The following is a 19,559-nucleotide window of genomic DNA, read 5'->3' on the forward strand; positions in this document are numbered from 1 at the left end:
GAATTCAGATTGCTATTTCACCAGGATTTTTTTCTTTTCTTCTTCCTTCTCTTCCCCCCCCCCCCCTTTTTTTTTTTTTTGGCAATGTTGTGGATTGAACTAAAACTTGCTATAAAGGCATTCAACCATTTGAGCCCTGGCCCACCATGGTCCTTTTGCTTTTCTAGTTTGTCTTCAGATAGTCTCAGGCTTCTGTCTACCAGCCACAGAATATAATCCTCCTACCTCTATCTCTCAAGTAGCTGAGATTACAGGCACATGCCACCATGCTTGGATTCCAGGTTTTATTATTCCACTTTAAACTTTCTTAAAAAACATGAAGCTGAAGCAAAATAAAAAACCTGCCTGAACCAACACTGAGAAAGGGAACAGTACAAAAAGCTTTCATTTATCATAGAGCAAAAACACAGATGTACTTATTAATTTATTTTCAACTTGAGAGAATATACTGTGTATTTAGAGAAATAAATGATCAGTTGTCAGGAGTTGACTTTGGAGAATAATCAATCAGCGTCTTATCAATGGTTGGATATTGAAACCAGGGTCCATCGCCCCTGGCACGCATTAGTCTTCGTACTTCCAGTTCCTGTAACCTGTAAGGAAAGGAGCAACAATACTGTGTTGTTAGCATGTCCAATTAGAAACTAATACATTATTTCTTTGTTTTTTGGTTTTTTTTTGGTCCGGTCGTGGGGCCTGAACTCTGGGCCTGGGTGCTGTCCCTCAGCTCTTCAGCTCAAGGCTAGCAGCGCTCTACCACTTGAGCCACAGCGCCACTTCAGGCTTTTTTCTTATGTGGTGTTGAGGAATCGAACCCAGGGCTTCAGGCATGCAAGGCAAGCGCTCTACCACTGAGCCACCTTCCCAGCCCCCTAATACATTATTTCTATAAAGAATAACCACTAGAGGGCTGGGAAGGTGGCTCAGTGGTAGAGTGCTTGCCTTGCATGCCTGAGGCCCTGGGTTCGATTCCTCAGCACCACATATGCACAAAAAAAAAGTCGGAAGTGGCGCTGTGGCTCAAGTGGTAGAGCACTAGCCTTGAGGTAAAGAGCTGAGGGACAGTGTCCAGGCCCAGAGTTCAGGCCCACGACTGGACCCAAAAAACAAAACAAAACAAAGAATAACCACTAGAATATCTTTGCTTTTATATACACACAGGTACATATACCTGGCTATACTTATAAGCAAAATTTAGCACTTATTTTGGCTTTTACTATCTATATTTATAGTTAACTCCATTTGTAGTTACTACATATATATACACACACAAACTATCTTCATATCTATATATGTACATAATATCTACATTTATGTAGTTAGCCATGGAATATCACCAAACTATCACCTGAATTGATAATTAATTCTCTCCTCTACAATCCCAGCTCTGTGGACATACAATTTTCACCAGACTCTTGACAATCATTAACGGTTTAGGATCTCTATCTAAGGAATTCTAGAACCTGTTCATTTAATTGGAACTCAAAGGTATGTTCCTGAAGTTCAGAAAAGTCTTCTTTTACTAAGCACAAACTACATTACTGTTCTGTTTTTAAGTATTTAAGTTCTATATAGCAACAATATATGTATGTATGTATCTAAGAAACAAAGCAGCTAATAACATGCTTTTTCAAAATTTAGTAATCTTTTTCATAACAGTTTTTCATTTGTTCTTGTTTGTTTTCTATCAGTCCTGGGGCTTGAACACAGTGCCTGGACACCATCCTTGAGTTTTTTTGCTCAAAGTTAGTGCTCTACCAATTGAGCTACAACTCCACTGCCAGCTTTTTGTAGGTTAATTGAAGAAAAGACTCTCATGGACTCTCCTGCCTGAGTTGACTTCAAACCATGATCTTCAGATATCAGCCCCTGCAGGTAGTTGGGATTATAGGAGTGACCTTCTTCCATCTAACCCATAGCTTTTTTTTTTATAAACCACAAAATTTTAAACAGAATGAAGAAAGTAGGTCATTGAGAGCCTGGGGTTAAAAGTAAAGTATGAGTATTTACTAGGCTGGGTGGAAAGAAGCACAAAAGAACATTACAGAACAATCAAAATCACTGCTTGGGGTGGTAGTTATACAGGTATGTGCTCTGTCACACATCCAGTGAACTTAGTGCGTGCATCTGCATCTGAGTGTCTGTTAATTACATCATACTCCTAACACCGAGATACATTCAAAATTAGTAAAAAACAAAAAATTATTTCCCAGTATTGGTGACTGAACTCGGAGTCTTATGCATTTTAAGCACATGTTCTACTACTAAGCAACCAGAATATTTTAAAAAGTAATTTTAGAAAAGGTATTTCCTTATTTAATTACTAATACTGTTTCTGCATGATACAAAACCTAGACGCTAAAGACAAATATTGAAAAACATGATAGTGATTAAATGATTAAAAATATTTATCAATAACTATATATTTAAATACATAAAAAGTCAAATGTAGGCATAGCCAGGGGCTGGTGGCTCATGCCTGTAATCTTAGCTACTCAGGAGGCTGAGATCTGAGGATCAAAGTTCAAAACCAGCCCAGGCAGGAACATCGGTGAGACTCTTATCTCCAATTAACCACCAGGAAACCAGAAGTGGCGCTGTGGCTCAAGTGGTAGAGCGTTCGTCTTGAGCTGAAGAGCTCAGGGACAGCGCCCTGACCCAGAGTTCAAGCCCCATGACTGACCCCCCTCTTCCCACCCCCAAAAGCAAGTATATATATATAGTAAGAGTTCAATAATATATTAGGACTGAGGTATGGCTGAAATGGTAGAGTGCAGAATATCCAAAACCCAGGGATGAATCCCCAGTACTGGGGGAGATAGGAAAGGAGAGAGGAGGGAAACAGCTGTTAATATATATTTGTTACTTGAAACAACAACAAAACATTCTATGAGCAAAACATTCTTCATTGCTAAAACACAAATAATTAGCTGTGAAAACATATCTGGAACAAAATCAAAAGAGACTAACGTACAAATCAGGCAATTTACAGAGAAAGAGATACACATATCTGATATACAAAATCAAAATAATAAAATAAAAATTTTCAAATATTATATCAGCAAAACTGTCTTAAAATAAACATGGAAAGCCGGGCACTGGTGACTCATGGCTGTAATCGTAGCTACTCAGGAAGCTGAGATCTAAGGATCACAGTTCAAAGCCAGCCCGAGCAGGAAAGTCCATGAAACTCTTATCTCCAATAAACAACTAGAAAACCGGAAGTGGTGCTGTGGCTCAAGCGGTAAAGCACTTGCCTTGAGCTGAAGAGCGCAGGGAAAGCGCCCAGGCCCAGAGTTCAAGCTCCATGACTGACCAAAAAAAAAACACAACAACATGGAAAGAACCTATGTACCAACAATAGGGAACAGGTTAAAAAACTAACGGACATTCATCCAAAATATATAGTGCAGTCACTAAAATGAAAATATATGCTATTATAGAAAGTTCACCAGATACATTAGTTTAAATAAAAAAGTGCAAAACAGTGTTCATAAGAGCATTCTACCTGTGTTTATATAGTTCTAAGCTATACTGTAAAATATATTTCTTTTCTTTTTTTAATGATAGTTGACTGAGCACTCACTATCTCCCTCGGTATGAGGCCCTGAACAATTTAAATATATTTCTTAAATACATTGTATTTCCTATAGGAATAAGAAATTCTTTTTTTTTTTTTTGTCTGGTCGTGGGGCCTGAACTCTGGGCCTGGGTGCTGTCCCTTAGTTCTTCAGCTCAAGGCTAGCGCTCTACCACTTGAGTCATAGCGCCACTTGCGGCTTTTTTCTTTTTGCTTATGTGGTGTTGAGGAATCGAACCCAGGGCCTCAGGCATGCAAGGCAAGCGCTCTACCACTGACCCACCTTCCCAGCCCCAGGAATAAGAAATTCTTGAGTGGCGCTGGGCCCTGGGGCTCGGGCTGCTGCTGCCGCTGCTGCTCTGCATCCCGCCGCCCCCGGGGGCGCGCGCCGAGGAAGTCACACTGATGAACACAAGTGAGGCCCAAGGAGAGCTGGGCTGGTTGCTGGACCCCGCAGAGGACGGGTGGAGTGAGGTCCAGCAGATGCTGAATGGGACACCCCTGTACATGTACCAGGACTGCCCAGTGCAGGAAGGCAGAAACACTGACCAACTAGCTTTGCTCCAATTGGATCTACCGAGAAGAAGCTTCCCAGGTCCGTGTAGAGCTGAAGTTCACAGTGAGAGACTGCAAGAGTTTCCCTGGGGGAGCCAGGCCTAGGGTTTGCAAGGAGACTTTCAACCTTCTTTACATGGAGAATGAACAGGATGTAGGCATTCAGCATCGATGACCCTTGTTCCAAAAGGTGTTGCTGCAATCAGTGTCCTGACACTGATCCCTACCTGGCTAATTACCCATGACCTTGGCTGGTCCAGCGATAGGAAGAGAGTGCAAATGTAGACTAGAGGGTAAACATGGGACTGGAAAACAGAAAGGCTAGATTGAGTATGGTTTTGTTGGGCTGTCACTTTAGAGATGTCGTTTAGGCTCGCCAAGGTTTGGTGACCTTGTTATAAAGTAGCAATAATAAGAAGGCCAGTCTTACATGTTCTAGAAGGGTTTACAAAGCATGTATTGTGGTAGCAAGAAGCCATGGTAGCAGAGAGAAATGCGGTACAAAGGGTTTCACATTTCTGTGCAGTACCTGTGATGGGTGTGTACAACACACTGCCCCCTGAGTATCACTAGAGTTACACAGAAGGACAGTTTCCTGCTGTCCATCTCTAGTCTCCATCGCTATCCCGAATGCAAGACAGTAAGGGGCCTATTATTATAGGATGTGCTCTCATTTTTTGCCAAAGAGCAGCAGTCACAAAATTTTATTATTGCTAATAAATTAATTATAAATAATTACATAATACATTAAACTTAACTGATCACCTCAAAAAAAAAAAAAGAAATTCTTAAGTAGGAGTCATCATTAAAGATGAGACATGAGACTAGGCATGAGATGGTAGGAAACTGGGTAAGGTAAGCAGAGTTGCTTCATACATAAAACATGTATTTTTTTAAAAAAAGGAGTGCTTGTCTAGCATGATGAAGCCCTGGGTTTGATTCCTCAGTACCACATACACAGAAAAAGCTGGAAGTGGTGCTGTGGCTCAAATGGTAGAGTGCTAGCACAGAGAGGCTCAGGCAGTGCTCAGGCCCTGAGTTCAAGCCCACTGGCAAAAAAAAAAAAAGAAAAAGAAAAGAAAAGAAAAGGGGATTATTCCTTTGAATCTGATAGATCCCATGTCCCAGTAGTCAGTCTGGTGATCTGGTGAGGCTAACTCTCTCTTCTCCCTGCATCCATTTACAATAGAGCTGAAAGTTTTACATTTTTTTTCTTGTGGTTTGCAACCTAAGGAAACAATTTTTCTTTCCCATCCCCTTTTCTTACCGTAAGTCAGTCTTTTCAGATTCCATCTGAAGTATAGCCAATGTTTTTTCATAATTCTTTTCAGGACTTTCAAAGAAAATACGTGCAATCCATCTTGATATAGGATGCTACAAGAAAAAAATATTTAAAATTAGTTTTTGAACAAAGATTTTGAATTTCTAGTTGACTATTACTTAAAATCACCATCTCTTCAGTATTACCACCACCACTACCACCACCACCAACAAAAAAAAATTTCAGTTGGCCAAACTTATCACACCTACTAAATGTCAACTGTTTCATGTTCTGAGTAATTTTAATCAGTGAGGTAGATACTATTTTTGCCCCTACTTTAGAGAGGAACAAAGTACACAGATTTGCAACCACATGACAGAGATGACATTCATACAAGTCTGTCTGATGAAAGCCTGTGTTCTTTCTCATTATACTAAGTTGCAGTGCCCTACCTGGCCAAGGCAGGAGACAAACCCAGTTTGATCCAAACAAAAGTAAACTTTAAAAAAAAATTTCTTTTTGGTGACATTGAGGTTTGGAGCAATAGGAAGTGGTGCTGTGGCTCAAGTGGTAGAGTGCTCGCCTTGAGCTGAAGAGCTCAGGGACAGCGCCCAGGCCCAGAGTTCAAGCCTCACAACCACCAACAAAAAAAAAAGAAATACACGTTGGATTTGAGGTTTGAAGCAAGGGCCTAATACTTGCTCCACACTCCCATTCCTTCTTTGCTTTAGTAATTTTTCAGATACAGTGATAGTAATAATTCCTGGTCCTGTACCTCCAGGTCCCACCTAGATGGGCTGCGATTTTCCCATTTATGTTTCCAATATAGCAGGGATGTCAGACACACAACACCACACCTAGCTTTTAGACTAAGACAGTGTTTCTAATTGTGTGTGTGTGTGTGTGTGTGTGTGAGTGCATGTCTGTGCACATGCACATGTGTGTGTACATGTGGGTGTGTCAGTTATGGAGCTTGAACTCAGGGCATGGGTGCTGTTCCTTAGGCTTTTCACTCAACGGTGGAGCTCTACCATTTGAGTCACAGCTCCACTTCTGGCTTTTATGATGGTTAATTGGAGATGAGTCTCACAGACTTTCCTGTTTATTTCAAGATTTCAATCTTTATATATCAGGCTCCTGAGTGGCTGGGATTAAAAGTGTGAACCACTGGTGCCCAACTGTCTCACAAAATTATTTCCTCCTTACTGACACCAATCTGGTCTCCCCAAAGAACTGGAATTAAAGGCATGAGTCACCTTGCCCAGCTAGTTTACCTGAAAATTTAATAATGTAACAATTTTTTAAAATATATGACTTATTTAGGAAATAAAATTTAATAAGAAACAACCTACTTAAGGCAATTTCTCAATGCCTGTAAAGAAAGTTATGAGTTTTGATGGTAGTGGCAATATAGTATAGTGACTAGGTTCCCATGAAGTCTAAGTTTGCTCATCCCTCCACAGGGAGTAATAGTTACCTTTTAATTTATGTGAGATGAGGTGATATTTGCATAACTCTAGGCATGGTGCTTGCTACACAGTATGTGCTCAACAATGACAGCTTAGCTTAAGTATTTAAAACATCTTTCCTATGGCAATAAATTTAGGGTAAATTCTTTTACACTAGTAGGTTGAGAACACATTGTGTAATCTTTAAGAAAATGATAAATTTAATAAAAGGTAATAAAGTATCCAGAGCATTTGATTGTAAAAAAATAATGTGTCATATACGTGATACTAAATATTGAATATAAAGCTGTACCCCACAATTGCCTGACAGGACAACTAATAGAAGATAATTCAAAGATCTCTACAGACCTTGTAATATTCCCAGTGTTCTGGAATATAGCCTTCTGGTATTTCTGCTAATTCAGCTTCACCTAATAAGAGAAAATAGAATCTATTATATTAATTTTCCTTGGGCAGAGACAATTATTGAGGATTGAGCAAGTACTCATCATCTGAGACATGATCTTAGCCTTTTGGGCTTTAATTTTTAGATAGGGTTTTCCAGGGCTGGCCTTTCACCATACACCCCATTTTCACCTCTGCTTTCTGGGATTACAGGTATAAGTCACTCTGTGAAGCCCCATAGTAATTATTTACCAATAAATTAACTTTATGTTAAAATCATTTTTCTTCTTTCCTTAATTTGTACTACTGAAGACTTAATTTTTGAAATTTGCTTTGATCTAGGTGAAAACCAATTTATTTGTTGGATATTTTTTAGCATCTTCTGGGCATAAGGCATTGTCTATGAGAGCTGCCCCTTCCCACCCTCTTCTTGGTCAGTCTGTGTAGCCCAGGCTGGCCTTGAACTCATGATCCTCCTGCCTCAGCCTTCCCAGTACTTGGACAGCAGGTATACACCACCACATCCAAACTGTTTCTACAGGATATTACAAGACATAATAAAACACATTATTTTATCTGGTCTTTTATATACCTACTAAATAAAATATTTTAGGATTCAAGATGTTAGAAATATTCTGAATAGCATTTCCCATGAAAATCTAATGTTTACTATCTTTAATACCATTAGTTTTTAGAGGATTACAATAATCCTAATGAATTATGAGGATGAATTTATCTTTGGCTTGCTTATGCTTATTTTATTGACTAAAGTTTTTCATTTTGCTATTAACAATTTCCATTTAAAAAATAAATGTTCAGGGCTGGGAAGGTGGCTCAGGTGGTAGAGCACTAGCCTTGAGCTGAAGAGCTGAGGGACAGCGCCCAGGCCCAGAGTTCAGGCCCACTACCGGACCCAAAAACAAAAAAAACAAAAAACAAAACAAAAATAAATAAATAAATAAATGTTCATATGTTTTAAAAGTTTAACATTTGGATGGTATCAACAATGAAGAAGAACTTACCAATAAATACATTCAGCAGAGTGATGCCAATTACTACTGGTATTCCAGTCAACAATAAGTAGAATCTCTGTAAAAATTAAAAAATAAACAGCTCATGGTCATCTCATAATTCTCTTCACACTCAAATAATCCTCTCATAATTGCCTTTTAAAGTTTGCAAAATAAAATTGGAGATACAGAATCAAACAATTCATTTGTGTGATGCTGTTTTATTCTAGCCTTCAGATCCTATATTTTCACCAAAACTGAGGTTAAAAAAAAAAGAGATTAATTGTAAAAGTATATTACAATATATATGTGACTTTTTACTATTTGGTTAAGGCATTATAATTAAAGTTAAAATTTTCTGTATTAAGAATAAAGCTAGGAGCTGGGAAGGTGGCTCAGTGGTAGAGTGCTTGCCTTGCATGCATGAGGCCCTGGGTTCGATTCCTCAGCACCACATATGCAGAAAAAGCTGGAAGTGGCACTTTGGCTCAAGTGGTAGGGCGCTAGCCTGAGCTGAAGAGCTGAGGGACAGTGCTCAGGCCCAGAGTTCAGGCCCCATGACCGACAAAAAAAAAAAAAGAAGAAAGCTAAAAAGTACAAAAGGGGTTTGATTTAGTTATGGTAAGAGGAAGCTCAATCAGGGGACAAAGAGGGGGACAGCATAAAAGAAAGGCAAGAGAAGATCTCCAACCAGCTCCAACCAGCTCCCAGGACTGGCAGGAAGCCCAAACAATCTCCTCTTTTCTGGGCCTCTGTGTTTTTTTGTTTGTTTGCCCAGAGCACTGAAATACAAACATACAGTTAATACTGTAAATAAGACTATTATCTCTAAATTAAAGTTGTATTATAGGTCAGTATCACTCTGACATTAATGTTCCCAAATAATAACATATAAATTTAAAAAATCACATGCCAAAATAAGAGCTTATTTAGAAAGAGTCTTTCCAGAAGTTCCTTGGTAATTTAAAGTGTATTTAGCAATCATCTTTATATAAATCAATTTTTGCTTTGTAATTTTTTTCTGTATGAGTGTCTCTGTGTGTGTGTGTGTCTGTGTCTATGTGTACGCTGGAAATGGAACCAGGGCCAGAAACATGATAAGCAGGCACTGAACCACAAAGATACATTCTGAGTCTTGAAGACTTGTTTTTCTATACTTTCAAGCAGGGAACACACTACTTTCAGAACTCAGTATACTAGAAAAAAAAAAAGACTTAAGTTTTACCTTCAATTAGTATTAAACTTTTTTTTGAAGAAAGTTTTCATTAATTTAAAAAACAATTTAGTAGCAAATCAGATTTTACTATACAGTGTCTTCTGAGGAAGGAAATTTTAAATTATAAATCAAATCTCTTATAAAAAAAAAAAGACATTTTCTAAAAAGAAAACAGTAATTTTTCCTATATGTATGCCAAGATTTGAGCTCAACAAAAAAAATTAACTCACCAATAATTTCAAAAAACGCTTGTCATAGAAGGAAGAAGGTTTGATGATGAACAGTCTTTTCCCATGGTCTGAACTCTGTCGCACGGGAGCTGGAATTAGATTACACTACTTTAGGTAAGATTCATGCAGATGTACTGTTATGTGATAAAATCAGACTATAAGACAAGTATATAAATGTTCAATAAGACATAAGATTTTAAAATGCTTTGGGAACTAAGGCCACAGTAGGTGGGATATCTTCAAACAAAGACTGATTTATTATCTATTCCTCTTTTATTTTTTTCCCTGTGCTAGGGATCAATCCCCAGGCCATCCACACATACTAGTCAAGCACTCTACCACTATATAGCTTTATCTTATGTTAAAGAAACATCTAGCCCGGTGCTGGTGGCTCATGCCTGTAATCCTAGCTACTCAGGAGGCTGAGATCTGAGGATCTCGGTTCAAAGCCAGACCAGGCAGGAAAGTCCGTGAGACTCTTATCTCCAATAAAAACCACTAGAAAGCCAGAAGTGGCACTGTGGCTCAAGTGGTAGAGCACACATCTTGAGTTGAAGAGTGCGGGGATCGCGCCCAAGCCCAGAGTTCAAGCCCCACGACTGACCAAAAAAAAAAAAAAAAAAACAGATGGAAAGGACCAGCAGTATTTATTCAACAAATCTATAGTTTTGTTACAAGTGTATACTCTTATCTTGATAAATTTCATTTATAAGCTACTTCTGATTAAGAATATCCTCCTCTTCAAATTATCCCCTAGTGGAACATAATCAATCCTTCCTACAAATAAGATGAGGCAGAACTTCACTGATGGATCCTCTTTCTTAGACAAGCTTTTGCTTTCTTGGAGGTCTGTAAAGATCACTACAGATCTTTTAAGTCTCTCCCTCTGGGAGCAGAGAAAGGCATCTATGGCTGTAGGGAAAAAACAAGATTACTATGCTTCTGCTGGGCATCTGAACTCAAATTTTACATGAGTCATGCTGAAAACAAAAACGTTCATTTCCAACTAAGGAATTTCAGTCATAGATATCAAAAATATCTGCATCCTTTGTTCACATTTAAGGTGCGAAATGCTCTCTTCATTTCTGAAAACTATCCTTTGGACCCAGAGGACATCTTTTTCTCCCAGAAGCCAACACTGCTCTTCATCAGCTGAGACTTCCCCTCAATCTGCACTGGTGTAATGTGTAGAGAGTCATCCTTCAGTACAGGTATCCATGAAGGTTTGGCTCCTGGACCCCTACAGATAACACAATCTGTAGATGCTCAAGTCCTTTATATAATATAATGATGCATCTGCACATAACTTATGCACATTCTGCCACATATTTTAATTTCTGGATTATTCAGAATAGCTAATATTACATACAGTAATGCTATGTATTGTACTATTAAGGAAATGAGAACAAAGACTGTACATGTGTAGTTATAAACCATTTTTTTGGATATTTTTGATCTGTGACTGATTAGATATGAGGATGCAGAACCTTCAGGGCAGAAGTAAAACTGGGTTTTGTTTTAACTGGTACCACTCTTTTTATTGGTGATACTGGAGTTTGAACGCAGGGTCTCAGCTTGATAAGCAGCCACCCTACAACTTAAGCTTATATCCTCATCCTTTTTGCTTTTAGCTATTTTTCAATTTGGATCTTGTGCTTTTGCCTGGGGGTTGGCCTCAGATCCTACAGAGTGGGGATAATAGGCAGACACCACTACTTCTGGCTTATGTATTGAGATGAAATCTTGGTGATCTTTTGCCCAGGTTGGTCCTGAACTTGCCTACTTCTGTCTTCATTTTCTGAGTAGCTGGGATTATAGGCAATTGTCACTATACCTGGCCCTTCATCACTGCTACTTTTACCTATAAATGTTTTGAATTTGGTCTTAAATTTGGTGTCATCTATATTAACTTGCAATGAATTTGAGAGATTAATGCATGAGAGGTTTAGAAGCCAGTATGAATTTAATAAGTGTAATTCATACTACTAAGGCTTCTAAAATAACAAGATTAGGAGAATTCAAGTAAGTGTAGATTTCAGTAAATCACTTAAAAGATACTATTAGAGAAGCTTTAGTAGACTAGATGAAGAAAATAGCTGGGTAATACTATGGCTCATTTATTCAATAAATATTTAATTTAATTCCATAAATATTTAAATGCCTACTATATACAAATCCCAAGCTAAGACTTTAGTCTAAGAGGTGTATAGATCTTGTTTGGAAAAATGGACACTAAACAAGTAACATAAATCTAGAAGGGTAACAAAGGGAAGAAACTGTGCATTAGTAGAACAATTATACAATAGAAGAGAACAGACTTAGAAGGAAAGTTCTGTTTAGACAAGATGGTGGAGGAGTTAGGAGAAAGGTGTCTACAAACTGAGAAAAGGACCACTTTAGATGAATTTGTAATGGGTAATGGACTGGCCTATTATGCCTAAAAGACGGTGATTCATTAGTGCAGCATACCACCAAAAGGATCTTTTAAAAGCCCTGCAATATAGCTGACTTGTTGAATCTCCAAAACATAAAGCCATTTCTACAACAGTGTTTAACACTGAATGGCACAGGATGCCAAAATTCTTCACACATATTTCAAAAGGCTAAATTTAAAAGGCTTCTAACTTTATTATAAGTAAGTGGTAAGTATAAGTGGGAATCCTACCTGGATTCCCTCAAATTTAGTTGTTCACACACACACAAAAAAGCCAAAAGTGAATTTAATCTTAATTTGATGTACTACAATTACAAGCACAAAACATGAATGTGTTCCTTACCCTATCTTCTGCCTTTTGACCAAGGAGCACTACCTCTATGCTGAATTTCATTCCTTAAGCATATTAAATATCAGTAGAGATCTTTTATCAAATCCCTAAAAGCACACAGCATTTACTAAGATGAGACAATGTGCTCTAAACTCACATATGGAGTATGGGGAGTGATATTAAACTATATGTGGTTTTAGGGACTCTGATGACAATTATATAGAAATGTAATTTTAAAAAGAACCATGGAGCTGGGCACCGGTGGCCCACGCTGTAATCCTGGCTACTCTGGAGGCTGAGATTGAGGATCACGGTTCAAAGCCAGCCTGGGCAGGAAAGTCCATGAAACTCATATCTCCAATTAAACACTCAGAAAACCGGAAGTGGCACTGTAGCTCAAGTGGTAGAATGTTCTCCTTGAGCTGAAGAGCTGAGGGACAGAGCTCAGGCCCAGAATTCAAGCCCCATAACTGACCAAAAAAAAAAAAAGAACCATGGAAGAAAGCCTGGTCTGGTTGCATTTTAATACCATGAATATTAAAGCAATTAGCAACTGTTTGTTCTTTCTTTACGCAAAATTACCAGTTAAATACTCATGTCATTCAAGGTAACAGGTAACTGTTATTACTAGTAAGAACTCTAACATCTATTTCCTTAAACTTTTTAAAAATGTTCTGAGCCATCTGCTTATATTCTAAAAATATTAGGACAAACATAACTTACAACCATGTAACTGCCAGATTTTCTTGAAGTCAGTTCTTCTAACCACTAAAACAAGCATCTTCCATGTCTAGACCCTCGAATTTCTCAATTAGTTATTCATAAATTACATAGGTCTAAATCTTCAAACTACATTTTTAATGTAAAAATAACCTCAAGAAAGTTATTTAAATCTTTCCTGTGATATTTGTGAGGGCTGAATAAACTACTATAGGAAATTTTTGTGTTTAAAGATAACATCAAAAACTGGCCATCGCAAGGCACTGGTAGGTGGCTCACAACTGTAATCCTAGCTACATAGGAGGATGAGGATTGTGGTCTGAAGCCAGATAAGGTTGGAAAGTCCCTGTGACTCATCTCTAATTAACCACCAGAAGTTGAAAGTGGAGCTGTGGCTTAAGTGGTAGAGCACTAATCTTGAACAAAAACAGAACTCAGGGGTGGTGTCTAGGCCCTGAGTTCAAGTCCCAGGACAAGCACTAATAAAAAAAACAAAAACAAAAAACCCTATTTCCATGATTTAGATAAAATGCTGTATATTCCCTGTCTGAATTACTGTAAATAACTATGCTTATATGTCTGTGTTAGTCAACTTTACTGTAACAATTATTTGAGATAAATTAAGAAGAGGAAAGTCTACTTTGGCTCAGTGATTCCATTCATGGTTGAGAGGCCCTGTTGCTTTTAGATCTGGGGCAAGATAAATCATGGTGGGGAGCAAGCTTTTTATATCATGGTAGCTGGAAAGCAAAGAGAATAGGGGCTTCAGTCCCACTAACTTCTTCAAGGGACACTTTAATGAGAGGACTTCCTTCTAGGCCTCACCTGTGAAAGACTCCATCTACCAATTTCAAATAAAACCACAGACTGGGACCAACCCTTTTACACATGTGCCTTTGAAGGATATTTATCCAAACCACAGCATAACCTATCTCACCTTTAAAAGAATAATTTGTGTATGTCAGTCTTCAACTTTGTGTGTGTGTATAGGTGTGCAGGTGTACCATCCTAGGACTTGAATTTGGGCCTGTCCCTAAGATTTTTTTCCTCAAGGCTAGTAGTGTTCTACCACTTGAGCCACAGCTCTACTTCTGACTTTTTGGTGGTTAATTGGACATAAGAGTCTCACAGACTTTCCTTTCTCAAAATGGCTTAAACTCGGAATCCTCTGATTTCAGACTTCAGATCTCAGACTTCTGAGTAGATAGGATTATAGGCATGAGCTACCAGCATAGGGCGCTGTCCCTCAGCTCTTCAGCTCAAGGCTAGCACTCTACCACTTGAGCCACAGTGCCACTTCTGGCTTTTTCTGCTTATGTGGTACTGAGAAATCAAACCCATGGTCTCATGCATGCAAGGCAAGCACTCTACCACTGAGCCACCTTCCCAGCCCCACCTTTCTTTTTTTGTCGGTCATGGGGCTTGAACTCTGGACTCCGGTGCTGTCTCTGTGCTCTTCAGATCAAGGCTAGCACTCTACCACTTGAGCCACAGTGCCAAGTTCGGTTTTCTGGTGGTTAATTGGAGATAGATTTTCCTGCCTGGGCTGGCTTTGAACCTTGATCCTCAGATCTCAGCCTCCTTAGTAGCTAGGATAACAGGCATGAGCCACCAGCACTCTGCTCATAAGACTTTAACTTTAAAGTTCTTTGCAGTAGAGGAGAAGCTTAAATGCCCACCATTGGAATTCTTTTGTATCTGATGTTTAATAAATAATTTAATTGGGTAAACACGATTTTTTATCTGTTTGCTTTCTGAAAAAGGCTTTCACAATGAAGAACAATATGATAGCAATAGGGAAAAGAAGTGTGGCCAAGAGGGATCTGTAAAAAAAAATGTTGGGCTGGGAAGGTGACTCAGTGGTAGAGTGCTTGCCTTGCATGCATGAGGCCCTGGGTTTGATTCCTCAGCACCACATAAGCAAAAAGAAAAAAAAGCCAGAAGTGGCGCTGTGGCTCAAGTGGTAGGGCGCTAGCCTTGAGCTGAAGAGCTGAGGGACAGCGTCCAGGCCCAGAGTTCAGGCCCCACGACTGGACCCCCCCCCCCCAAAAAAAATGTTAGGGAAGGCAAAAATAAATTGGACTTAAGGAAAAATATAAATTTTGTACACCTAGTGATACTATTAACAGAATAAAATTTTTCTCCATGTAAAGAGAGAAAATACTTGAAATTGATGTATTTGATAAGGGATTGATACCAAGAATCGAAAACTCCTAAAATTCAACAATAAACCAACTCAAAACACAATGACTTGTATGAAAGTAGAAATTAAAACATAGAAGATGTTCAACATTAATCATTAAGGAAATGCAAATTAAAACTACAATGAGCCACTACTGCCTACCTAGTAGGAAGGTTACTGCAAGAATTCAGCCAGTCACTGGCTTCTTGGAGACTGAGATCAGGAGGATCATGATTCAAGGGGAGCTTAGGCAAAAAGTTCATCAAACCCTTTCAACCAACATATAGGTATAGTGGCATGTGACTTTTATTCCAAGTCATGTAGGAGGCTAAGATCAGGAAGATTGTGATTCTAGGCTAATCTGGGCAGTAAAGTTCTCAAGAGTCCAACTCAATGAAAAAAAGCTTGATGTAGTGGTGTGCACCTGTGCACCCATGCAGCATAAAATAGAAGAATAGTGGTTGGGCTATGTTTCCAGATCCTATCTCGAAAATAACCAATACATAATAGGTGGAGATGTGGCTTTGCAGTAGAGCATCTACCTAGCAAATGGAAGACTCTGAATTCAAACCCTAGTACCATAAAAAACAAGAAATTTTTAAAAAGACAAAAAACAGAAATCCAGCTGGGTGTGGTGGTACCCATTTCTAATCCCAGTTACTCAGAAGGCAGAGAGCAGAGGATGGCTATTTGAGGCCATCTTGGGTAAAGCTAATGAGACCCTATCTCAAAAACAAAATTAAAAAAAGGGATGGGAGCAGGGATCAAACAAGACAGGCCTTAACTAGTAATCACAAGGCTAAGGGTTCAAACCTTAGCACTATACAATAAATAAGTATATAGTCCAGAAAACAACCAGTGTTGGTGAGAACGCAAAAAATTTTGATCTCTTATACTGCTGGTAACAATGCAAAATGGTATAGCCATTCCAGGCAATACCTCAAAAACATTAAATATAGGACTACTCTATGAAAAGGTTATTCTACTTCTGTGTCTATACCCAAAAGAAATGAAAGTGAAATCTCAAGGAGACATTTGTAGAAGCATGCTCACAGCATTATTCACAATAGCAAAAACACAGAAGCAATTCAAATGTCCACAGAAAATGAGTAGACAGTGGAACCTTTGTATCTGTGAACTCTACTTCCTTGAATTCAACCAACCATAAATGGAAAGTATTGGAAAAAGAATTACATCTGGGGATTGGGAAGGTGGCTCAGCAGTAGAGTGCTTGCCTCGCATGCATGAGGCCCTGGGTTTGGTTCCTCAACACCACATAAACAGTAAAAAAAGGCCGGAAGTGGCGCTGTGGCTGAAGTGGTGTCGAGCTAAAGAGCTCAGAGACAGCACCCAGGCCTAGAGTTCAAGCCCCACTACTGACCTCCCCCCCCAAAAAAATTACATCTGTAATTACATCTGTAGTGAACACACATATGTTTTCCTTGATATCTGCCCTTACACAATATAGAATGATTTGTATAGCACTGCATTACGTTAAGTATTATAAAGTAATCCTGAGAAAATTTAAAGTATATGAGAGGACATACATAGAATATATGCATAAGCCATTTTATATGAGACTTGAATAACTAATGATTTTGGAATCTGTGGGTGTCCTGGAGCCAGTCTGCCTCAGATACTGAGTGGTAAATGCATATATATACAATGAAATATTATCTAGCTTTAAAAAATAATTTTGATATATGCTACAAAATGGATGAACTTTGAGGACATGCTAAATGAAATAAGCTAAGTACAAAGGGACAACCACTAGATTATTCCAATTATGAGTTATTTAGAGTAGTCCAAAATCATAGAGACAAAAGAATGGTGGCTGTGAGGGGCTGATGTAGAGTTTTTGTTTAGTGAATATAGTTTCACTAGATAAAAGGAGTTATGGGTGATGGTGATGGTTATACAGCATTATGAGTGCATTAAATACCATTGGATTGCACACTTAGAATGATTTAGACAGTACATTTTATGTTGTATGCATTTTACCAATATTTTTAAAAGAAAAGCCTATGTCAGGTACTGGAAATTTTCCCATTTACTCTTCACAATTAATCTATGAATTAGGTTAAAACTGTCATTTTTAAAAAAAGATAAGGGCATGTAAATTATGAGCAAGTAAGTGCCTTCCACTTTAGTTCCAAGATGACTCAAGGTCATAGAGCTTCTCAATTCAGAAGCCAGGATCTGAGTTTAAGCAGCTTAGCTCCAGGAAAAACAAAATAAGGCTTCTCTTCTATTCAGGAGCATACATTATTTTAGGAATAGATGAAACCATAATAAAAGAGATTAAAACCTTCAGTCCATAATGACAGATACAAAATACCTTTGAAAATACTACAGAGATAAACACTCATCTTGTAATAGACATCTATCTATTAGATCCTTCCTGTTCCCATGGCAAAGGACCTACACTCCTGATACTGATCCTTTTTTTTTTTGGGGGGGGGGGGGGTCCAGTCATAGGCCTGAACTCTGGGCCTGGGTGCTGTCCCTCAGCTCAAGGCTAGCGCTCTACCACTTGAGCCACAGCGCCACTTCCGGCTTTTTTTCCCTTCTTATGTGGTGCTGAGGAATCAAACCCAGGGCCTCATGCATGCAAGGCAAGCGCTCTACCACTGAGCCACCTTCCCAGCCCCCTTACAGAACTCTTAAGAGAAAGGAATAGTGTACAAAGAGGAACTTAGGAATAACATTTCACCTCACCTTTCCTCTACCTAAACTCAAATATTAACTGAGGGAGTATTTGAAAGATTTATATTTGCATATTTGAGGATACCTGTAATCAGAAATAGCTTACAAAAGGATTCTGCCAAGGAATGTAGCACATGTAGTTTAAGTTTAAACTTTTTCAGGAACTTTATCGAATACTACCAGTCCTTTTCATCATGTTCCAGCAAGCTATATGAGTATTACCTCATTATGTGAAATGGCATGATTCAAATTAAACTGGGAAAGTATAAGAGAAGTAAAATAAGATAAGCTGTTTTTAAGATGGAGACAATCTTTTGGGCTTTATGGTAAAGGTTTTTGACTTCCTCTCTATTTGTATTGCATAGGGTAAACAAAGTATGGTTTATGTTTGATTAAGGAGATTAAATAAATACTTGAGAGCCTTTGAATGGTGTTTGATACCTAACAGATTAATATTAGCTGTCATTATTGTTAGGAGTGGTGCCTTATTTTGCACAGTGAAGTCAGTAATATGGGAATAAAACTATCTAGCTTCTTGCTTTGTAGCCAAGGCTGGTCTCGACCTTGCAATCCTCTAGCCTCAGCTTCCCCAGTGGTGGGGCTACAGATGCACCACCCGGCCTTACACAAGGCACCAGGTTCTGGATAACGTTTCACGTGCACTAAGTTCTAGTCTCACAAACGGGCAATTGTGTCATTGAGAAGCCCACGGATGTTAAGTATGCAGACTTGGGACTAAGCACTCATAGGACACGGTGATTATTGTGCCCATGAGTTAATGAGCTTTAGGAATCCACGAAATTGTTTTAAGTTTCTTTATAAGGAGACTATAATGCTGGTGAATATGTAGTAATGAAATCAGCCTGGATTTACAAGTAGATTGAATTACACAAAGCGAGACTGTCTCCGCAAAACACAATAACAAACATCCCACATACGCCACACCTGTTCCTTTAGAGACACAGGTCTCACCTCGGGCTTTCCCCGCCTCGGCTGCCAACAGTGAAGGGCAAAGTGTTTTTTTGTTTTGTTTTTACAAGAGCTAAAGAACAATTTAAACGATCTGATTACTGTAGGAAAGACCTTCCCAAGTTGGCACTGTGCCTCTCCCAAAGCCCCGGCGTGTCCTGTCCACCTCGGATCCCACCAAGGTCACTTGGGAACGGCTCCCCCGTGTCCCCGCCCGCGTGGCCTGCGCTCTCTCCCGAGGGTAGCACCCACCGACAGTCTTCGGAAGGCCGCGGGTGAGAAAGCCTCTGAATCCGAGTCCCGTGCCGACTCGGCCGCCAGACAGAGCTGTCAGCGCAGTGACCGAAGCCCGCTGCAGTAAACTCATGGCCGCCATGGCTACGTCCGGCAGAGGGGAAGATGCGAGAGTAACGGGAGCCGGGAGGGCCAATTTACCAATGACGGCAAAGGTGAGATTCGGCCATGTTCAGTTATGGCAAGGTCCTGTTCCGGTTTGCTTCATTCAGTCAGCG

At 39.2% G+C, this 19,559-nt stretch overlaps 1 protein-coding gene across 1 annotated transcript; it reads right to left on the reverse strand.

The window, feature by feature from the left end:
- Window positions 1-411: 411 nt before the first annotated feature.
- Ndufb5 (NADH:ubiquinone oxidoreductase subunit B5) lies at window positions 412-19,492 on the reverse strand. The gene is made up of 6 exons (XM_042669814.1): window positions 19,300-19,492; window positions 9,706-9,794; window positions 8,272-8,338; window positions 7,214-7,275; window positions 5,403-5,509; window positions 412-593 (listed from the first exon to the last, which is right to left on the reverse strand). The coding sequence occupies exons 1-6, from the start codon at window positions 19,421-19,423 to the stop codon at window positions 473-475; spliced, it is 570 nt and encodes a 189-aa protein (XP_042525748.1). The 5' UTR covers window positions 19,424-19,492; the 3' UTR covers window positions 412-472.
- Window positions 19,493-19,559: the final 67 nt, after the last annotated feature.

This window comes from Dipodomys spectabilis, unplaced genomic scaffold (assembly GCF_019054845.1).
Source record: "Dipodomys spectabilis isolate Male_0828 unplaced genomic scaffold, ASM1905484v1 ptg000506l, whole genome shotgun sequence".
NCBI classification, from domain to species: Eukaryota; Metazoa; Chordata; class Mammalia; order Rodentia; family Heteromyidae; genus Dipodomys; species Dipodomys spectabilis.

Coding starts and splice junctions, on each gene's coding strand:
- Ndufb5 (XM_042669814.1), bottom strand. CDS start 19,423: ATGGCGGCCATGAGTTTACTGCAGCGGGCTTCGGTCACTGCGCTGACA. Junction 8,339..9,705: donor AGCGTTTTTTGAAATTATTG/GTGAGTTAATTT, acceptor TAATTTTTACAG/AGATTCTACTTATTGTTGAC. Junction 7,276..8,271: donor TCTGCTGAATGTATTTATTG/GTAAGTTCTTCT, acceptor TTCTCTTATTAG/GTGAAGCTGAATTAGCAGAA.